Source organism: Cavia porcellus, unplaced genomic scaffold, assembly GCF_034190915.1.
Source record: "Cavia porcellus strain 051 isolate PalLab524CR breed Dunkin Hartley unplaced genomic scaffold, mCavPor4.1 scaffold_3, whole genome shotgun sequence".
NCBI classification, from domain to species: domain Eukaryota; kingdom Metazoa; phylum Chordata; class Mammalia; order Rodentia; family Caviidae; genus Cavia; species Cavia porcellus.
In genome coordinates this window covers 118,856,383-118,878,027 of record NW_026947486.1, presented here as the reverse complement: position 1 = coordinate 118,878,027, position 21,645 = coordinate 118,856,383, and the positions used below count along the sequence as shown (strand labels likewise).

Sequence of the window (21,645 nt, the reverse complement as noted above, 5' to 3'; positions counted from 1 at the left end):
GCATGACACGTTTCCATTCTTTCTCATACTTTCCTCTCCCTTCTCTTCCCCTCCGTCTCTTGGCCCCCTTCCCTTTCGAAAACAATCTATTGCTCCCAAATTTTGATGCACCATACTTTTATTTTCATGTAACATAGGATATTTTTTAACTTAATTTTCATTTCTTGAGTTATGGTTTATCTGAATGGGAACTGCTTAGTGCCCTGATATGATTTTATAGCTATATTTTAAGATAAATGATCTGTAACTTTCACTGTGGTTAGAGAATATATTGAGTCAAATTTTTTGAAATGGGTTGAGATTTGCATCATGGCAAGAAGTACAGTTTCTTTATGAAGTGTGGTGTAGATGCTGCTGATAAATGTCACTCAGCAGAAAGGCAAGCTCCTGAGAACATGCTGCTGTGCCCTCACTCACCTTGGCCACCGCTCTGGCACTATGTGACTTTTGAATCTTCTCCAATGTCAAAAGGTAAAGGTTTTGAATGATTCAGGGCATCAAGGCAGCCATGATTGCACAAGTAAAGACCCTCACAAAAGAGGACCTCCAGAACTGCTTCCGAAAGCGGTAGGAACAATGAGACAGTGTGTTTGAAATGATAGCGAGCATTTTGCGGGAGATTATTGGCAATGTGTCTTTCCTTATAATAATTTTTAAAATAATGATAAGCTCATGGGAGTTAGAAAAATATTGCATAAATCTCTCTGAACTCTGCTTAGATTACTACCGAGGAAATTCTGGCATAAGTACAGTACAATATTAAGTAAACCACAACTACACACCTCATCATCATTATGGTAATGCAGTTATGTAAGAACTTTTTCACATGCACTCAATTTTATTTGACTGTGTGTCTGTAGCTATAGTTCTATGCAATTTCATCATTTCTGTATCTGTAGATCAGAATATATCTCTGTCTCTTTGTCTATCTATATATCTATATCTCTCCACAGCCAAAGCACAGAGCTGTTCAATTATCATTCAGAAACTCCCTCATATGACCCATTGATAGTAGCGTCTAGCCCAGCTCTTTTCTGGAATCATTGTGTTCTCTACCCCTGTAGTTTTGTCAGTGTGATGATACATAGATTTAATTATATATTATGTAACCTTTTAGAAACTGGCTTTTTAAAAATTAATGAACTTTATGTTTTAGAGTATTTTTAGTTTACAAAAAAATTGAGCAGAAAATGCTGAATGTTCCCATGTCTTCTCACACTCCCAATTTCCTCTGTCATTAGCATCTTGTATTAATTAGTGGTGCATTTATTACTATCTATGAGCCAATATTTAACACATTGTTTTGACCTAAACTGCATAGCTTGCATAGTTTGTTTTGCATGGTTTTCTGGGTTTGAACACATGTAGAATGTCATGTGTCCACCACTGCTATTATTCATTACAGTGTGGCAGAAGAGAGTCACTGCTTAAAATCCTCCGTGCTCCACCTATTCATCCCATCCTCCTCTCAAACTCTGGAACCATCGACCTTTGCAGTGCGCACGGAGTCTTTTCCAGCATAGTGTATAATTGGAGCAACACATCATTCAGCCCTTTCAAGATGCCCTCTTTAAATCAGCTGTGTACACTCATGCTTCTCGCCCACATTTGTATTTTCATGGCTGGGAAGTCCAGCTTTTAGCCTGAATGCTATTCAGTTATCTAAATGTTCTATAGTTCTTCTATCCATTTATCTACCGATGAGTATTTTAGTTGCTTCCAAGGTTTTGCAACTGTGAACATAGTAGCTACAAGCCTTTGCATGCAGGCTTTTTGTGGGGACATGTCTTCACCTCACTTGGGTGAATACTAGGAAGTGTGATTGCTGAGCTGTATGTTAAGACTGTGCTTAGTTTTGTAACTACCAGAATGTTTCCCACCCTAGCTATTCCATTTTGTATACCCATCAGTAATGATTCTCTTTTTCTCCAGGTTCTCACCAACATTCAGTAATGTCAGTGTGTCAAATTACCTTTCTAACAAGTGGTAGTGGCGTCTCAGTTTTAGTCTGCATTTTGCCAATGACATTTGAAACCGGCAACGTTTCATATGCATATTTACCATCTGTACATTTTCTTTGATGAAAGATTGGCATCTCAAGCATGATAACCTTGAGTTCTGTCCAGATTGTTGCACATATCTGTATTTGGTTCTTGTTTTTAACCACCGAGTGAGTAATATTCTGAAGAAGAGAAGCAATGTACCAGGATCATACATTCATCTGTTGGAATAATTATGTGTTGCCTTTTATTTGGAGCCAGTAGGAAGGAAGTTGGTGTGATCATTAGTGTACAGGTTTTTGTGGGTACACACAATTTCATTTCTTTGGAATGGATTCCCAAATGTGATTGTTGGAGCACACGGCGTGTGCATGTTTAGTTTTTAAGAATCTGCCATACAGTTTTCCAGAGTGCTTATTCTAATTTCTGTCCCAATAAGAACTGTATTTTTATTCTGCTTTCTATGTTTGTTGCTAGTATGTAAAATATGGTAAGGTTTGCATATTAGTCTCGTGTCCTTTGATTTTGTCAAACTTGACTGTTACTTGTAGCAATTTTTGATGACTCCTTGAGATTTTCTTCATAGAGAATCATATCGTCTGCAAATAGAACAGTTTCATTTCTTCCTTTCTATTCTGTATGACTTTCGTTTGCTTTTGCTCATGTTATTATACACCTTAAGATTTCCAATACTATGGTGATGAAGAGCTGTGGAAAGAAACACCTTTGCCTTGACTGGGAGGAAAGGATTCAGTACTTCATCAGTTATTTGATTTTAGCTGAGTTTTCCAGATATTCTTTGTCAGTTTTGGTATGCTCTTCATTCCTCGCCTGCTCGACGTTACTTTCTAAATGATGAAAGATTGTTCGATTTTTGGAATGGTTTTTCCGTGTCAATGCATATGACCGTTTGATTTTGCCTCTTTAATGCTTAGTTATGGTGGAATAAATTGACTGTCAAATGTTGAACCAACCTTGCATAACGAATAAATTCTACTTTGTCATGGTGTATAATTTTTTTTTTTTTTTTTTTTTTTTTTTTTTTTTTTTTTTTTACAGATTTATAGACTCTGCTAAAATTTTCTTGAGGTTTTTTGGTCAATATTCAAGAATGGTGTTTGTTTATAATTTTCTATCATATGACTTTGGTTTGTGAAATCAGGGTAGTCTGTTACTATTGAGTCTGTTACTATTCCATATTCTAATTTCTTCAACAGCTTTTTGTCAAATTGGGGTCCATTTGTTTTTCAGTGTTTGATAAACACTCTGTTGAGGCCATCAGGCCTGGGGTTTCATTTTTTTATGGTTTTTGGTGAAATACTGGCAAGGTAAAGTTGCTTCTCTCATGTTACATTCAATACTTTATCTTTGTCCTCAACTTTAGAAAATGCAATTCAAATGCTTTGGAGTGGATTCAGGTGAATTCAGCATGCTTTTTTTTACTAAGTTTCCTGGATGTAGAGATGGTAGATATACAGATTTTGTTTTCAAATTTTGGAACTTTCAGCCATTTTTTTTTTTTTTGTCTTTTTACTTGTTATCGGTACCGGGGATTGAACTCACGACTGCCTGCTTGCAAGGCAGGCGCTTATGCCGCTGAGCTAAATCCCCAGCCCCCACAGCCACTGTTTTTAATGCTCATTCTACTTTTTTCTGTCTTTCTCTGTCTCTCTGTCTCTGTCTCTCTTCTTCTTCTCTAAGTGACAGTAAACTGACATTGTTGTTCAGTTCCCAAACACTTCATCCCCTCAGTATGATCCTCATACCTACTGAGCAGGCATTCCTGTTCCTCCCTTTCCCAAACCCTTAATTGTCTTTTCCTTACATATTCTGAATGTTTTCAATAAGCAGACTAATGCAATATATGGCCTTTTGTGTCTTATTTATTTCATTAAGTGTATAGTATTTTCTAGACTTGTCCTTGTTTTAGAATGTATCAGTATTTAAATGTTTTATGCCTTAATGATATTTTGCTTTATGGCTGCGCCACATTTTGGTTTTCTGTTTATGGATATTTGCGTTGATTCTACCTCTTGTCTGTTGTGAATAGTGCTACGCGTTTTTGAACACCTGTTTTAAATCTTTTTGTTATATACCCGGAAGTGGACTTCCTGCCTTATGCTGATTCTGTGTTTAACTTATTTTGACGACTCACCAAAGTGTTTCCTACAGTAGCTGAAGTATTTTATATTTTACCAGCAATATGTAGGAGTTTCCGTACTCTTTCCAACAATTGTCTTCACTTTTTAAAATATCTGTGTCCTGGTAGTGTCTTATGATGTTAATTTGCATTTTCTTAATGACTAATATCATTAAACAGCTTTTCATGCAATTGTCATTCCTCATATAGCTTCTCTGGAGGAACATCTACTCAAATTCAGCACCCACTTTTTATAATTTTTGTAGGGAGTAGTTTTGAAAACTTGCATGTAATCTCTTTTTAAAAGACAGCTTTATTGTAAAATAATATGCAATTTCATAAAACTTGCCCTTGGGGCTGGAGGTTTAGCTCAGCGGCATAAGCACCTGCCTTGGAAGCAGGCAGTCGTGAGTTCGATCCCTGGTACCGATAAAAACGAAAAAGACAAAAAAAAAAAAAAACTTGCCCTTCACCCCTCTCTAATTGGGTGGTTTTTTCTTTATTGTTGAGTTGCAAGGGTTTTTCATATATTGAGGATCATAGACCTTTATCAAATAAATGATTAACAAATACTTTCTTCCACTTGTGGCTTGTCTTTTCATTATCTTGTGTTGTGTGATACAAAAAGGCTTTTTATTTGAATGCAATTTAATTTATCTGTGTTTTGTTACTTGTGTTTTTAGTTTCATATTTCAGGACTCATGTTATCCATTGATAAGAATGTACCTATATTTTTTCCAGGTAGGAATTTTGTTTTAACACAGATAAAAATGGCTTGGTCCATTGTGAATTCATTTTTGCATATGATAAAAACAAAGGTTCCAGCTCCTTCTTTTGCATGTGGATATCTGGTGTCACAGCATTTTTAAAAATAATTCTTTTCTTTTTGCTCATCAAACTGGATAATCTGAATTGAGCTAACTTCCAGTCCAATGATTCTTTTCTTTTTCTGCTGCTTAATTCCATTATTAAATTCCTCTAGTGAATTTTTCATTCTAATTCTTGCATTTTTCAACTTTGGAATGTTTATTTGATTTCTTCATATAATTTTTATTTTTATTGACAGTTTATATTGCTGAGGCGTTGTTCTCTTGGTTCTCTTTAATTCTTGTTCATGGTTTACCTTTGATGTTTGAGCATATTTATAAGTTTATTTAAAGTCTCTAATTAGTCCTTTCAGTATCTGAGCCTTGTCTCAAGGGGCATTTTCTGTCTTAATTCCTTCCATCCTCTCTGGATGAACCATACTTTTTAATATGTTGGTATGTGTTGAGTTTTTCTAAAGTGGAAAGTTTGAATATTATACTATTTACTACAGACATTAAATTCTCTTCCTGCCTGAGAATTTACTGTGATCATTTTGTGTGTTTAAAACATTTTAAAATGTATTTTCAATTCTATATAGTTTTTTGGTCACTGGACTCTGTGCTTTTAGAGAAATTTCCTTGAGTGCTGCCACTGCTGCTGCTGGGGTGTCTGTAATGATGGGCTAGCAAAAGGCAGGTATTGTCACTTCTTCCTCTGTTTTCCTGGGCTGACCTTTTTTAATACTGTGACTAGAAAAGACAGGTATTTCTCTGGGTTTTTCTTGGTCTTGCAGCTTTATCCAACGCTTTGGAAAGGCATGTTAAAGAGGTAAAAAGCAAATGCAGAGAAAGCCCTGCCACATTCCTGGGAAAGTCTCGAGGCCTCGCCCCTCCCACCATTTCTGTCTGCCATTCACTGTCCTCATCTGATTTTCTGCTGCATTCTGTCTAAGGTTTTTGTTGAAGCAAGAGGAATAGGAAGAAATAAGTGTATTTCATTCTGTCTGGAACCTGTGAGTCCTCTGTTGTTATATTTCTTTGGAGCATTTAGTTTCTGGCAGGCTATCAAAGTGAAAGCAGATCAACTTAATCCAACCGAAAGGTGACACGCCACCAGGATAAGGCCCTTATCGGAAGGCATTGTATTTTCTTGCCCATTCTGACTCTCTATATAGCACATCAGTGTCCCAGCTAAAATGTAGGGGGTTCACCAGGGACTCTTCACTTTTGGCCCCAGGCTCTGTGAGACCTCTGGCCTCTCCTCGATTTAGCATCTCTTCAGCCTCTGTCCTCCAGCACCGCTACTGGAAAATCAGAAACTGCCTCTGTGGAAAATGTGACTCGGACCATCAGACTCATTCTTCTGCTCTTTGTCTTCCTCCTAGATCGTACTTTTTATGTAAACCTGGGTTACGTGAAGTACTAGAATTTGATTTCATTCTCATCATTTCCATGAGATGGTGAAAACTGATCAACTTCTAGCTCTTACGAACTGCTTTTGGCTTCTCTGTCTGCGTTATTTTATTCTTTGCTAGTCATGTAATTCCTGCAACGCTTAGGAAGTGCCCTACATCAGGCTCACCTCAGTAAGTTCCTTTAGCTTTAGAACAGTGGTGGCGAACCTATGGCACACGTGCTGCAGTGTGCACACAGAGTCTTCTCTGTCAGCCAAGTCACCGCAGCAGCTGCACATTGGATAAAACAGTTGTTCTACTAAACCAAAACCTCAGCATTCCAGTTTAATTGCAGTGTTGGCATTTTGCAATAAATAAAGAGGTTTTGGATTCCAGTTTGGGCACTTGTCTCCAAAAGATTTGCCATCACCGTCCTAGGACCTTTCCCTGTCAGAACTTGTTTGCCTCAGTGGTCTCTGGTGGAATAAGATGTGTGTGTGCACCACATACCCAAACTTTTAGGCAAAGTTTTCTACATTTTCTTGGTGGATCAGTTGGTCTGTTGCATAAAGTTGTCCATCACAACCATAAGTGGAAATTCTTTGTAAAGTTTTATAGTTTTCTTTAAATATACTTCATATATACTTACATGTTTCTTGATTTTTAAAATTGTTTCATTAATATAAATGATCTTTTTTCCTCTCTTTGTATTCTCTACTTGATTGTAGCTGGTGTTTGCAAAGGATTTGAATTTTGTTCCATCTTATAAAAATTCTTCACTATTCCATTGCTAATTGATAGCTTTTTATCATTTTGCCTAATATTTATTCATTTTTCCTATGCTTAATTCATTGACTGGAGTTTTAGAATACTCACCTGAATAGTGGCAGTGCTAACAGTGAGTTTTACCTTCTTGCTCATTTTATTAAACTTATAACAATGCTTTACTGTAAAGTATGTTTCCTGTAGACTTTATATAAATGCTACCACATTAGAATGTTACTTTAACATCTTGAGTTGTTGAAGTATTAACTCTTGCAGAATATCTACCCTATTCCTTCTTGTATTAAAATGTTTTCCAACTTTTTGCCAAAAAGCCACCCCCTTTTTCCAATTTTATACTCTCTTCGGTCTCCCCAGACCATGATTGATTTCTTCCCCAATTGGCTAATGACACAGTGTTTGTGTGTGTGTGTGTGTGTGTGTGTGTGTGTGTGTGTGTGTGGTTATGGTTATTTAATTCCGACTTCAAGTAAATATTTGAAGTCATGAGTTTCATGCCTGCTTCCAAAAAAGAAAAAGAAAAGTAAATATTAGTTGTTCTTCACTTATCCCCAGAGGATGTTTTGCCTTTAAAAATATTTTTAGTGCCATTCTGAGTATAATGTCTATAACATGCTATATAGTAAATTTTTATAAAAATGATTATTATATTAACATCTTATATTTGTTCACATTCCTTATATTCTATTATTATGCACCCAGAATTGGTTGAGTTAGAGTTTTCTAATCCTAAATGAGACTTAGTGAAAAATTAGTGAAAAAATAGCTAGCACTTTTTTCGTTCTTAGTTGGTATTTCTCTGCATTATGGAGTACTAGCCATGGAAGTTTAGTCATGATCTAGGTTGACTCATTCATCTTACAAGAATGAGGAAACTGAGGTCTAGTGCAGGAAGTGAAATGCCGCAAACTCAGAGCTAATGAATATATAATTGGTTCCACAAATTTATCTGTGTAGCAACAAGAGATGGCATCACAGAGACCCAATATTATCTTTTCCATGTGGCAATTGCTGTGCATTCCCCACCATCTTTCCCCAGCTTAACGTGTGGGCATTTTGCAATGGTTGAGTAGCAGTTAGCATCAGCTTGAAGAACTGGCCCAGCAGGAGAAGCGAATAGGTGCTTTGTCCCCATCAGCTGCTGGAATTGCAGGTTCTGCCTTGGTCTGCCCTTTGTCTCGCTATGAATGATATTGTTAAGGGGATCGTGTACTATTGCATTTCTCAATTTGGATCTATGGAAGCACCTTGATACCATTTATTTCTGTTACCTGTGGTTGGTTTTTAGCTTCAGATATTGTGCTGGATCTCTATCTGAGATTGTTGAACTTTGAAATCAAGCTGAATTGTGAAGCCCCTGGGAGGGCTGTGTGGGAGAGCTGAAGAAGCAGGAAGCAGAGAGGATTAATGGCTTTGGCTGACACCGGAACACTCTGGGTTTAAGAACTACATGGTTATTGCTCTTCAGACAGCTATATCAGATTCTTAAATCCCCCAGTGCTGGTTTCTACATGACCTTATCCAGATCTCTGTATCTTACAGTCTCCACTGCTCTCCTACAATGGTCTCCCAGCAGGCCCAGTGGGAAATCGTATTTCTTGCGAACAGTCAGGATTCATCCTTAGAGCCTAGGGCAGCCTTGTGGAGTCATCAATGAACATCGTGGCTAAGAAGCATTTCTCCCCCTTCCAATAGTACAAGAGAAGTCTCTAGTCTTATTGCCTCCTTCAGTACAGGCTCATTTTAAGTGAACTATGGAAATAACACTTGAGCAGGAGTCGGAAGTGTTGGGTTCAGTGCCTTCTTTGACACACAATTATTAACTTGTGATCAGGTCAAAACTGCTGTATGGTCTAGATCTTTATATATTGGATAGCAGAATATCTTATAATATATTCCCGCTATATTGGATATTATATATTGAAAAATTCTTACCATATTTACACATCAAGATTTGATAAGGATAAAATCTGACGAGGGGCAAAATATAACAAAGTATTTATACAGCCACTTTCAGTCATTTAGTAGATGTCCATTCAGTGCCATGTACTCTAATGAAATACGTGTAGTAGGTAAAAACATGTTCATATATATATATATATATATATATATATATATACATATTCATTAAACCATCACACAATCCTCAGGAAATAGAAGACTAGTCCTCCTCTTTATTTGAAGAAACGGAATATATTAGTTTTCTGTTGCTGGTGTAACAAACAACCACAAATAGAGCAGTTTTTTAAAAATATACTTTTTTCATGTCACAGATCTGTAAAGTCAACAAATTGTCAGGGCTGCACTTTTTTCTGGGAGCTTGGGGATAGATCTTTGTCAAGCTCCCTCAGGATGTTGACCGATTTCACTTTTGTAAAGTTGCTGAGCTGATATCCCCAGTTGCTGGCTATTGGCCAAAGGTTTTCTCAGCTTGAGGGGACACATATGCTCTCTGGGTCATGGATCTCTTTTACCTTCATCAATAGAACCCTGAAGTTTTTCCCATGTTCTGAATCTTGCTGCCTCCTCTTCTGCCTTTCTCTTCTACTTTTAAAGGCCCATGAAATTACATTGGACCCACCTAATCTGTCGTTCCTCAAATCATACTCCATCATTCCCAGTTCTCCCTGTTAACTGTCAGCTACTTGAAGTTGAGAATTTGTCTATTTGCTTAAATATTGTGAGGTTAGAACTTAACACAATTGTGAAATATTTTCCCAGAATACAAATAAGTAAATGAAACAATGTTTGTTTAAGCATTTATTCTACTTCTTCAAATGGTCCTTGCTGCTACATCTGTATCCTCTGCAGTGTTCCCAAGAATTAAGACTGGTGTTCATTGTAGCTAACCTATCTGACCTATCTCTTACCCAGTCCTGGTGTGTGTGGTCTTTACTAGACTAGGAAATTTGCCTTTGATAACTGGCTTATTCCCTTACCAGAGCCTGCTTCTCCCCAAGTCAATTCTCAAACCCTTTTTGTACTTCAAGGCTTTAAAAGTTTCTTTCCCGCTTGTTGACTGACTATATGTTGATATGATACATAAATTTCCACACACATCTCAGAAGTGCATTCCTCACAGCATAATTATGTTCTCTTTTTCTGTGTTCTTACTATGGTCATCTGATTCCCTTCCAAGCAATATTTGCTTATACACTAAAGCATTTTGAGTGCGTGCAGACGCATGTTTTTATACTTATGGTTACCTATTCCTATACTATGTCTCACACACAGAAGCTGTTATTTATTTATTTATTTTTGAGGCAGGGTCTCGCCATGCATTTCAGGTTGGCATTGAGCTCACTTTGTAGCACAAGCTGTCTTCAACTTGCAACGATCCTCCTGCCTCAGCCTCCCAAGTGCTGGGATTACAAGTGTATGCCACCATGTCCGGCCAGAAGCTGTTTCGACATGCTGTACTAACACTGTCTTTTCAGAAACGTTGGCCACCTGTTTATGAACCTTTGTTTTCCTAAAAATACAGTTGTCTACTTTCATCTGCATACTGTCTGTTTTAGTGCTATCATTATTTACTTTTGTTTTGTATGGAATGGCGAATTTAGGTTCATGTTCCATCAGCTTTGCATTACAGTTATTTAGTTCTCCCCTTTACTGTGGCCTTTGGTATTTTTAGTGTGGTTCTCATTGTCAGTAACTTTAATATCAGTTACTGCATCATCGACATCGAAACGGGCAAATGTCGTGTTTACCATATTGCATCATTTTAAAAAGTGAAAACATTCAAATTCCCTTCCTCTAGCCTTTTGAAATATACAGTGCATTATTGTTCTCTATAGTAAACGTGTGCTGTAATAGCTCGCCAGACTTTCTTAGTGCCATCTAGCTTAGCACTCCGTGGCCAGCCTCTTTATGTCACTCCCTCCTGATCGGTATTTTAGTGTGCAGTTTTTCTATGGAAAGTTTAGTGTAGAGATGCAAGGTGTGATTGAATCATACACTGAATACTTAAACAAAAGAATTGACCTCACTAAAGGATCCATTGTCATTAATCTCACTTAAAATACTTGCCAACACTTTGAACACTTACCCTGCCATTCTTGCTCTCTGGAAGTCTTCTTTCGTGATTGCCTTTGATTGTGTTGTGCTCTACTGGCAACATCAGTGCTCTGAATTAATTCAAAATATTTAGCTGTCACAGTCACTCTGACTTTGGGGAAGAATCAGAAGTTGCACCGTGTCATACCTTATGAGTATGGTGGGTGGGGACACCCTGCAACGTTTTGTCTGGCCTGCCTTTCCATAGATGGCACTTGGCGGGATAATTCACTGTATTTCTGGTCAGATGGGCTATTTTGCATAGGTTTTGTGGTTGTATGGCGTAAACATGTATCCAGGGAAGCTCCTCTTACATCTTAGTCACCTCAGCAGCCTGCGCCATGCTGCTGGTGGTAAAAATGCAGGGCACTTCCAGAACTGCTTCAGAAAGTGGAAAGAGGGATGGCATGAGCAAGAGGCAGAATTAACTGCAATGTATCTCTTACTGTAATACATTTTCTGACATTTAAACATTCGCTGTATGTTTTTGATTATTTCTTGTGGGGCAGGTTACCCTGGCAACAGCCTCACATGTGTCATGTTCACTGCATTTCTTGATTACACTGCGTGATACATTACTGTGGTTTGACGCTTGCAAATTGCTCCATTCTCCTTGTAATAGATGGCTGTGAGCAGAGCATACCACGGCTGCTATGGCATCCTGATGGGGTTCAGGGGATTTTCTGAGCATGCGTCTTATTCAGCTGGTAGAACAACTGGGGGTGATATTTATATACCATACAGTCATTTGAGCATGTGGCATTTCTTTTTGTAACAATATTATTTATATTTGCTTCTAGGGGCTGTCCTTATACAACACAACCTACTCTCAAGTGATATCTGCACTTGAAGACCTTTGCTTTTGCATTATGGATTCTGAGCCAGGCATATGTCCCTCAGGATTTCTGAACAAGCACCACGGTGTTGTCTGTTCACACACCACTGGGATCTGAGCTTGACCTGTGATAGCTTCTCTGTCATAGGTATCACATATCCCAGCATTTATGCTAACTCGTGTGTCAGGCACGGCTCTCTCCTATTTCAGGATTGCTCTTTCTTTGTCTACCATGGCTCATCACCAGATGATCCTGCACTTTGCGTAGTTTCTTGTGCTATATCCTCCTGTATTATCACTCATGCTTCACATTTTGAGGTTGCCAAGGTCTGCTTCACGACTAGACACTCCCAGCGGAAGAGGCTGCTGCTTCTGTACAGCAGCTACTGAGCCCGCAGCATGTGCACCCATTTTGCACCATTGCATTCTTTTCCAAGATTGAAAACTTGTTTCATGTTGCAGATATTGAATAGAGACGTGTAACTGAATAGACACCAAAGCTGTAGAGTACCCAGCTGTTTGCATAGTGTATGGATTTTTTCATTGGGTGTTGTCTTAGTCAATTTGTCACTAAGATGCAGGGCCCAATACCCACAAATTGAAGTAGAAGTTACTTGGCTCACAGGTTTTAGAGGACTCAGACCAAGGTTGGCTGACTTCAACTCAGGAGTGACATTATGAAAAGGTCTGGGGGGGGGGTAGGCTTCTCAGCATTGTGGTGCTCAGGAAGCAGAGAGAGAAGGGAGGAGCCAGGGAAGGGGTGCAGAGGTAGAGGGGAGCCAGGTCCTACCTTCGATCAACACACTCAGCTGCTGAGCTCACTGCTAGAGGAAACTATTGATGGATACAGCACCCGCATGATTCAGTCATCTTCCCAAAGCGGCCCCCCAGTATGTGTTTGGCAGAGCATTCTAGATGAAAGTCATAAAAATGGGTTATCAGTGCACTCATGATCAGTGTTGATCACTTGTCATGAGTGTGTAAAAAAGGAAGCATTGAGGTCTGTGTGGAGAACGACAGCATCTTTAACATAGATATTAATTCTTGGATTGTGATCATGGGTTTTTACAGGAGGGATGTGTTCCCCATTTTTATTGACTGCTCTTATATCACACCTACTAACAGTATCATAGTATTCAGTCATGTATTAGGATATTTTGAGTGTTTATGAAGCCTACACACAAACTCTGTATGTCACTGACCAGTTTTTTTTTGTGGTACCAGGGAATGAAGCCAAGGATTCGTTCATGCTTGCCGAGCATTCTACCAGTGAGCTACAGCCCCAGCCCTACCATCATGCCTTTTGCTAAGGCGTCATGTCCATGTGAGTCTCCTTTGTATCATTCTCATCTTCTCTTAGACCAGAGCCATCCATTGCTTACATGGCTGTTTGTGACACATACCATAGCCTCTCAGTAGGAGTCATAGCACAGTTCATGTCTGCACCTCTGTCATACAAGCTATTGTCTGTAGGGATGTACTTGTACATTGTGAGCACATATTCAGCAAAGCTTGACTTGCATCTTAGTCATCTCAGCATCTTGCATCGTTTCTCTGTGGGGCCAATTGTATGTGTTCTTTTTTTTTTCTGTCACATGAACTATTTCACTGTGTGATTATTTCTTCAGATACCATATCTACCCCATCTTTCATATGTGAATCGGCTCATTTTTTATGGTGATATTAACAGTCATCTTGAATTTCTACACACTATTTTTGAAGTTGTCCTAAGGATTTCCAATTAAACATCATGTTGTGTGAAAATTCACAGCCATCATCTAGTGTTTTATTGGCAAGGAATATTCTGTGCCATCTATATGTTCGTACACTGGTTTTTACTACAGAAATGAATCTTTCTCTCTTTTGTCACCAGTGTGTACGCCTATAGCATGGTATTAGCTCATGCTGCAAGATCTTCTGTGTGTGCACCGTGGTCAAATGCTCAGACTCCTGTGGTGGCTGCTTATGCACCACGGATGTTTGAGCATGTGCTATGGTGTCTACATTTGCAACACTGCCATCTGCTTCTGGATAAATGCCACTCATTCATCTACTCTGTTTTTAAAACTTGTATCATGACTGTCAAAAGAATCACAGCATATTGTCATACTTAAGGAAATGAATAATGAGGCCATAATAACTGGTTTTGAATCCTGGATCGTCCATTTATTAGTTATGGGATCTTACACACAGTATTCCATGCTTCAGTTTCCTACAGAGTGACAAAACTAAGACCTTATGAGGTTGTGGTGAAGATTTTATAAATTATTACATGTGAAATACTTTGGACATTGACTGGCACATTATAAAAGATATGAGATGGTGATGATTGATTCTGTACAATGATTATCAGCTCAAATTATGAAGTTATCATCTATGTGTGCATTATACTCAAATACTGATGTGTTTAAAGCCGCACGGTATGAACCTATGCCATGAAAGTGTCTCTTCGTGTCTCTGCCATGTCTAATTCTATATAATATCAGCTCTGGTACTATTATTTTGTGGCTCCTTCCACTTAATTGTTTGATGTCCTTGAGCTCTTTCATCTTTACTATCTTCTTTCTTTGTCTGCCTCTGTATTATTATCGTCCATTTCTATTCCTGGATTGTCTGGGTATGAATCGTGGTGAAGTGTTCACTCCTTGGTGGTAGTTACTCATGTATCACAATTGTCTGGGTATGTGCCATGTTACTCCTCCTGCCATCATTGACATATCCTCGTGGTCTAAAGAAGGCATTTTCATACATTAGGTTTCCTCGATTACTCCAGCTTGTCTGTCTGGGCATGTTCTTTACTAGGTTACTTGTTCCTGTGCTGAGTCCACCTGCCTTTGTATTCTTTATAGGCTTTTGCTCATGCACCATGGTTGTCTGAGCACGCAGCATGCTTGTCTGCTCATACCCCATGGTTCCTGAGCAGGAACCTTCACTGCCTACTAGTCTACCGGAAGTGGGGTTTCATGCACAACGGACACACCAGCTTGTGTTTTGTGGTTATTTATTCCCTTTACATAGATCTTTACTCTGGATCACTCCTGCCTTTTCATACACTGTGTGTGTCTGTTCCAAAATGGTAGATGTTGTGTCACTGAGTTGTCTCTGCATGACAGTCAAATGCTCAACTGCTTGTGGTATCTATTCCTGTGCCTTGACTGTTTAAGTGTGTAGCATTGATTTGTCTATTTCATCATTGTCATCTGTTCCTAGGCCAAAGGAACTTATGGTTTATTAATCACTAACTGGGTACAGTTTAGGATACTTAGCATCACGTCTGCTTGTCACTGCATCTTCTCTTCCAGTTCATACTGTGACTTTGTGTTTATGCAGATCAGCATCACAGTCAAATGCATAAATATTGGTGGTGGCTATCCATGTAACATGATCATCGGAGCTTATGCTGTCAGGCCTCTGTGGGTAAACCCAACATCTGCTTATTAACCAAAGCTGTTTACTCTTGTGCCATGGCTCTTCTGTAAGGCACAGTATCTATCTGAGTGGGCATCACAAGAAAACAAGTTTGTGCACCAAGTCTATGTCTTTTAGCCCCAGAAGTGTGATGTCTCTGTCATAGTGCAGATTGTTTTGTGCACTTATGTACATCGTGATCAAGTGGCCAAGCATTGCCCGTGGCTTTCATGAACTGTGGGTATTCCATGGTATCTCTCTGTGTTCCTTCACTACCTGCTTTTGAAACAAACATTCATATACTGAGATGTTTAGACCTTTCCTCATATCCATCTGTGAGATCTCCACTCATAGTGATTTTCTACTATACTTCTTCTATTAGTGCTAAGTGGGTGTTGGCTCATTTTCTGTGGTTGTATGAATATTTCCATTACATTCTGCTTTTTTCACTGTTTCGAGTTCTTATGATTATCTTGTGCTCACCATCCTGATTGTGTGGAATTTTCTGTACCATGAATATAATTTTTTTACCATGATTATTTGTTACTTCTGTATGTTTGCTTTCTCCTCTGCCCCAAGTATCTACTCCTCCACGCTGGATGTCAGCTTATGTCGCAGCACCATCTGAGTTTGTACTGCAGTGAAATGCTCGGACTTCTGTGGTGACCACTCATGCACTGCAGACTTTTGAGCATGTGCTATGGGTTCTACTTTCGCTACCTTGCTGTCCACTTCTGGATCACCACCATTTGTTCATGTCCTCTGTGTTTTAAGCCTTGTACTGCATCCATCTGTGGAAACATGGGGCCATCAGTGTACATGCACAGTGCTGACTCTGAAACCAGACTACTTGGCTCTGAGTCCTAATTCTGCCACTTAACAGCTTGATATCTCAGAGCAAGTCATTCCACCCCTCCGTGTTTCTGTTTTCTCAACTGTTCAATAATGGTAACACCTACCTTATGGGGTTGCTGTGAAGATTCAAAGACTTAAATGTAAAATGCTTGCTTAGATTGCTGTCTGGTACATGGCAAATGCTAAATATTTGCTAATATTGTTGTTTCTTTTGTATTATGTCTTCTTGTTCCCTATTGTGGTTGTCAGCTTGCACCCTGGGATTGTCTGCTTTATGTCTCAGCCACATGCTAATTTCCTGGCGGTGGCTATCTGTTCAACATGGTCAACTGATGCTCTGCCTTGGTTTCTTATTTTGCACTGAAGTCCTCTATTCCTTCTGCCAAGCTACTCGTTGCTCTATCGTGTTTTTCATTACTAATTGCATCTTGCTAAGCAATAAGGGCACCATAGTTAATTGCTGTACAAGTGCCATCTGTAACTGTATTGTGGTTGATAGTTCATGTTTCTAGGTATTTCCACCTCATGATCAAATACTCAAGCAGCAGTAGTGTTTATTTATTTTTTTGCTTGTGGCCATCTGAACATATGTTGTAGTGTCTTTCACTATTGCTACTGTTCATAGACCAAGGCACTGCTTTTCCTGTACTGTTGTTTGTGCAATCTTCACTATTATTCTTTTCTTCTGCCTGTGTGTCTTGTCTTATCTAAGTGTTAGTTTGTTCATCATGCTAAATTGAGCATGCATAACCAATTTCTGGTCATGTACTGTGGTTAGTGTGTGTTATAGATGTGTACTCATACACTGTGATTGTGAAAAATGCAGTCATTATTATAGAACTCAAAATAGGAGAATGGAATTTCTGTACCACAAGTAACATTTTATTCATTATGACAGCACTGGGTTAGCCTATTCCTCCATCATCCTGGATGTCAGCTCACATTGCAGAATCATATAAGTGTGCCTGCGGTCAAATGCTCTGTTTATTGTGGTAGCTGCTGATGCACCATGCATGTTTGACAATACTCTATGTATCTGATTATGCAACAGGGCTTGCTGAGTATATCAACCATACAGTCGTTTGTTCCCCTGCAGTGTATCGGCTTCAATCTCCTTCAATCTTCAATGTGTAATAAGGTTAGATTGTCTGGTGTAAAATCCACATCTTATCTTTTTGCCTCATTTCCTCTTCCTTAAAACAGTAGTCACAATACTAGTACAAAAAAGGAAATTATAAATATCAGAACAAACTTCAATGAAATGGTGATTAAAATAGCAACACCAACACTCAATGAAAGAATAATACACACAAACTCCTTAGCAAATCTTACTCAAAAACTTCAAAGAAAATACTCAAGTCAATACAATTAGAGATGAAAAGGTGAAATCATGGTGGACACCAGTGAAATACAGACGATGATTAGTGACTATTTTGCAAAACTATATGCCAATAAACTGGGGAATTCAGAGAAAATGGGTAGATTCCTGGATGCATATGAATTCCTAAAATTGGCCAAAGAAGAAATAAAACCCTAAAAAATCCAGTAACAGCCAATGAAATTAGAACAGCAATAAAATAAAACCAAGTCCAAATCCTGATGAATTCACTGCAGAATTCTGTACGAATTCCAAGGAGGATCTAATGCCAATACTTTCCCAGTTGTTTAATGAAATTGAAAGGGAAGAAATAGTCCAAAAGTCATTCCTGGAAGCTAGAATTACTCTAATTCCAAAACTAGACAAGGATCCAACCTAAAAAGAGAACTCCAGGCCAATCTCTTTAATGAAAATGTTTATAAAATTGTCAACAAGATGCCGGTAAACAGAATGTTTGTTCTTGACCAAGGAGGCTTTGTCTCTGTGATGTGAGGCTGGTAACATAGTTCAATCACTGAGCATGAGACATCACATATACAGAAGCTAGGAAAAATAATGATCATTTTGGTAGGTACAGAAAAACTTTTGACAAAATGCAACATTTATTTGTGATTGAAACCCTGAACAAAATCGGTGTACAAGTGTGATCTCAATCCTATAAAAGCCATTTAGGACAAATCTTCTCCTTATATATTAAATGGGGAAAACCTAAAAGTTTTTTTCTTTAAAATTAGTAACAAGACAGGGATGTCCAGTGTTACTGTTTCTGTTCAGCACAGTATTTCAACCAGTAGTGAGAGCAGTCAGACAAGAGAAACAAAAGGGATATGTATAGGAAAGGAAAAAGTCAAATTATCATTATTTGCAGACACAGTCCTCTACATAGAAGGTCCGAAGGCCACTAGAATGAACTATCAAATTCAGCAGTGAAGCAGAATATAAAAATCAACCCACGAGAATCAAAAGCATTCCTGTACACCAACAATAAACTCACTGAGCAAAAATTAGGAAAACAAACTCATTCACACAGCATCAAGAAAACATGAAATAATCTAACCAAGAAGTGAAAGACCTTTATGATAAAAACTCTAGTGCTCTGGAAAATAAGATTGAAGAGGACATCAGAAAATGGAAAGACATCCCTTATGCCTTGATAGGTACAACCGATATTATATAGTCAAAATGTCCATACTTCCAAAACTAAAGTACAGATTTTTAAAAATCTTAATCAAAATACCAACAACATTCCTGAATGAACCAGAGAGAACAATCCTAAAATTCATGTGAAGCTAGGCAAGTCTCAGAATAGCAATAACAATTCTGGGTAGAAGAGCAAAGTAGGTGACATTACAATCCCAAATCAGAATTTGTAGTACAAAGCTATGGTGAAAAAACCATCATGGTATTAGCACAAAAACAGTTATGTCAGTCAACAGAACCTAAGAGAGGATGGAAAAAGAGCCCTAGACATACGAAGCTGTTCGATCTTCTACAAAGGGATCAACAGTATGCAGTGAAGGAAATATAGCCTCTTTCATAAATAGTGCTGGGAAATTGGCTCTCCATATACAGATGATTCAGTCTTGACCCATATCACTTACTGTGTACTCAATGAGAATCAAAATGGATCAAAGATGTAAATGTTAAAGCTGATGGGTGCGTTAGCAGATGGAAGATAATGCAGCTAAAACCCTGAGACATAAGCCTAGGCAAGGACTTCTGAATAGAGCAGAGATAGTATCAAGAATCAACAAATGGGATCATGTCAAATTAAAAAGCCTCTGCATAGCAAAGGAAATAGTGAACAGAGTGAAGAGACAACGTACAGAATGAGAAAAAGATTGCCAGGCATTCCTGAAATAGTGGGCTAATATGTAGAATGTAAAGAACTAAAAAATGAATGAAAGAAAGCAAGAAAGAGAAAAGAAAAAAGAAAAACAAAATAAATAGACCTCCCAAAATAAAAGCCAGGAACAAAAATATTGGTAACTGAAGGAGATACTTCTCAGATGATACAGTTTAAATGACCAATAAATACACGAAAAATGTTTATTGTCACTGGCCATTAGAGAACTGCAAATTAAAAAAATGAGATTCCATCTTACTCCAAAAAGAATGGCAATCATGAAGAAATCAGATGAAGCAAGCTGACAGGGTTGCTAGGAAAATGTAAGCCTTCTACACTGTTGATGGGAAAGTAAGTCCCTGCAAGCGGTATGGAAATCAATGTGGAGATCCATCAAAAAACTAAGATTAGAAATCCCATTTGATCCCTTCCAGGTACCTTCTCACCATAGTTAACACACCGTATTACGGTGATCCGTGCATGCCTTTGTTTATATCAGCACAGCTCATTATAGCTGAATCGTGGAAGCAGCCTACATGCCCTTCAGCAGATGAATAGAAGAAGAAAAGGTGGTGTTTATACACAATCGAGTACTATGTCGTAAGGTTGAACTTGAGTCATTTGTAGGAAAATAGATTCGCCATGAGACCACACTATGAACTGAAATATATTAGGCACAAAAGTTTAAATACTGAATGGCTTCTCTTAATAGGAGAAACTCAAAATATAACTAAAAGGCAAAATTAAAGACATATAAAAAGCAGTAAGGAGATAACATTTTTTCCAAATAAGAAAGAGGTCAAAAGGTGAAGGGAAGCGGAGGGCAAGGAGGAAAGAGGGATGAAAATAGAAATGTGATCCGCGAGTTCCAGATCCTCACAAGAGATAATCATTATGCCATGCAAATATGTATTAATAAAAATAAAAGTGACATTTAGTAATGTAATACCTGCCTGTTCTTGTTGTGAGAGTAAAGTAGTTATTATATATCAAGTGCTTGGTTTTTGGTATGCAATAATTACTAAATAACATAAGTCTTGATTATCTCAGCAGCAGCACCACTGCCACCAGCATTGTGTCCTCTGACAACCTTTGCAGCGTATGTTCTGAGATTGCCCTGTGAGCATATGCACCATGGAGGTTTTTCTAAATTAAAATCACTATTTATTATATAATTTTATATTCAAAAAGCAGAGAAGAGAACAACAGTATCATATATGGCAAATCATTGGTTCCTAAGTGTACATTCTCATAGGAAAATAACTCAAAGTAAACACTGTCAGTCTTTGAAGCAGTCACTATTTCTGGATAATGACATAATAGGTGGCAATTTTTCTCATTTTTCCTCTTCAGAATACTCTAAAATTTTCACACAATGTGTAATGCAACAGCAAGCAGAAACACCGAAACGACATCCAGGATTTGGAGGCAGATTTATTTAACGTTGGACAGGCACTGAGCAGGAATCAATTGTTCCTCAAAGTGTCAAGTCTCAAAGGCCCAGGGAGGGAGGTTTTTATGTAGTTTTATGGGAGGGAGGTTTTATGGATAAGAGGTAGAGTACTTGGCTGTCTTTGATTTGTTTGTACAATGTGCATCATAGTGATCAGCCAGGCATCTCAGTGCCCAGCCATTTCTAAGAGACAGAAACAGCTGGAACTGCAACAGGAACTGTTACTGGGCAGCCGAAGTATACTGGCTGGGAGGCACTTTCTGCTACAGTATGTGTTTAATTAAGTAATACATTGTTATTAAAGACTTTCAAATACAAATTTACATTTGTAGAATAATTCAATAAACGCTATTAAAGTCTCATCAGAAGGAGAGATCACATTGGATTGAGGTTACAATAAGAATTTCTGATGTTAATTACACAGTAGGGTGACCATCCTTTATATTAACGTAAAATATATTTAAACTTTTTTTTTTTTTGTCTTTTTCTTTTTTATCGGTACCGGGGATTGAACTCATGACTGCCTGCTTGCAAGGCAGGCGCTTATGCCGCTGAGCTAAATCCCCAGCCCTAAAACTTTTTTCTTAATACATTTTTGTCGTAATCATGAACATAGGGAAAGGGAATCTAAAGATGAAAGGAGAGAGGTGGGTGGGCAAGGAGAGGGAAGGGAAAGGGAAAGAACCAAACT

General features: G+C 38.2%; 1 protein-coding gene across 5 annotated transcripts in view; it reads left to right on the top strand.

Moving 5' to 3' along the window:
- The window catches only part of Gabra3 (gamma-aminobutyric acid type A receptor subunit alpha3), a 393,665-nt gene that overhangs the window by 202,931 nt on the left and 169,089 nt on the right, over window positions 1-21,645 (top strand). Inside the window, exon 2 of one of the 5 annotated variants that reach the window (XM_013151519.3) lies at window positions 13,239-13,338. The exons of the other annotated variants lie outside the window; for them this stretch is intronic. Coding sequence (XP_013006973.1) covers window positions 13,242-13,338 — 97 coding nt within the window. The 5' untranslated portion in view covers window positions 13,239-13,241. The remainder of the gene's footprint in view (window positions 1-13,238; window positions 13,339-21,645) is intronic. 5 annotated transcript variants of the gene reach the window in all.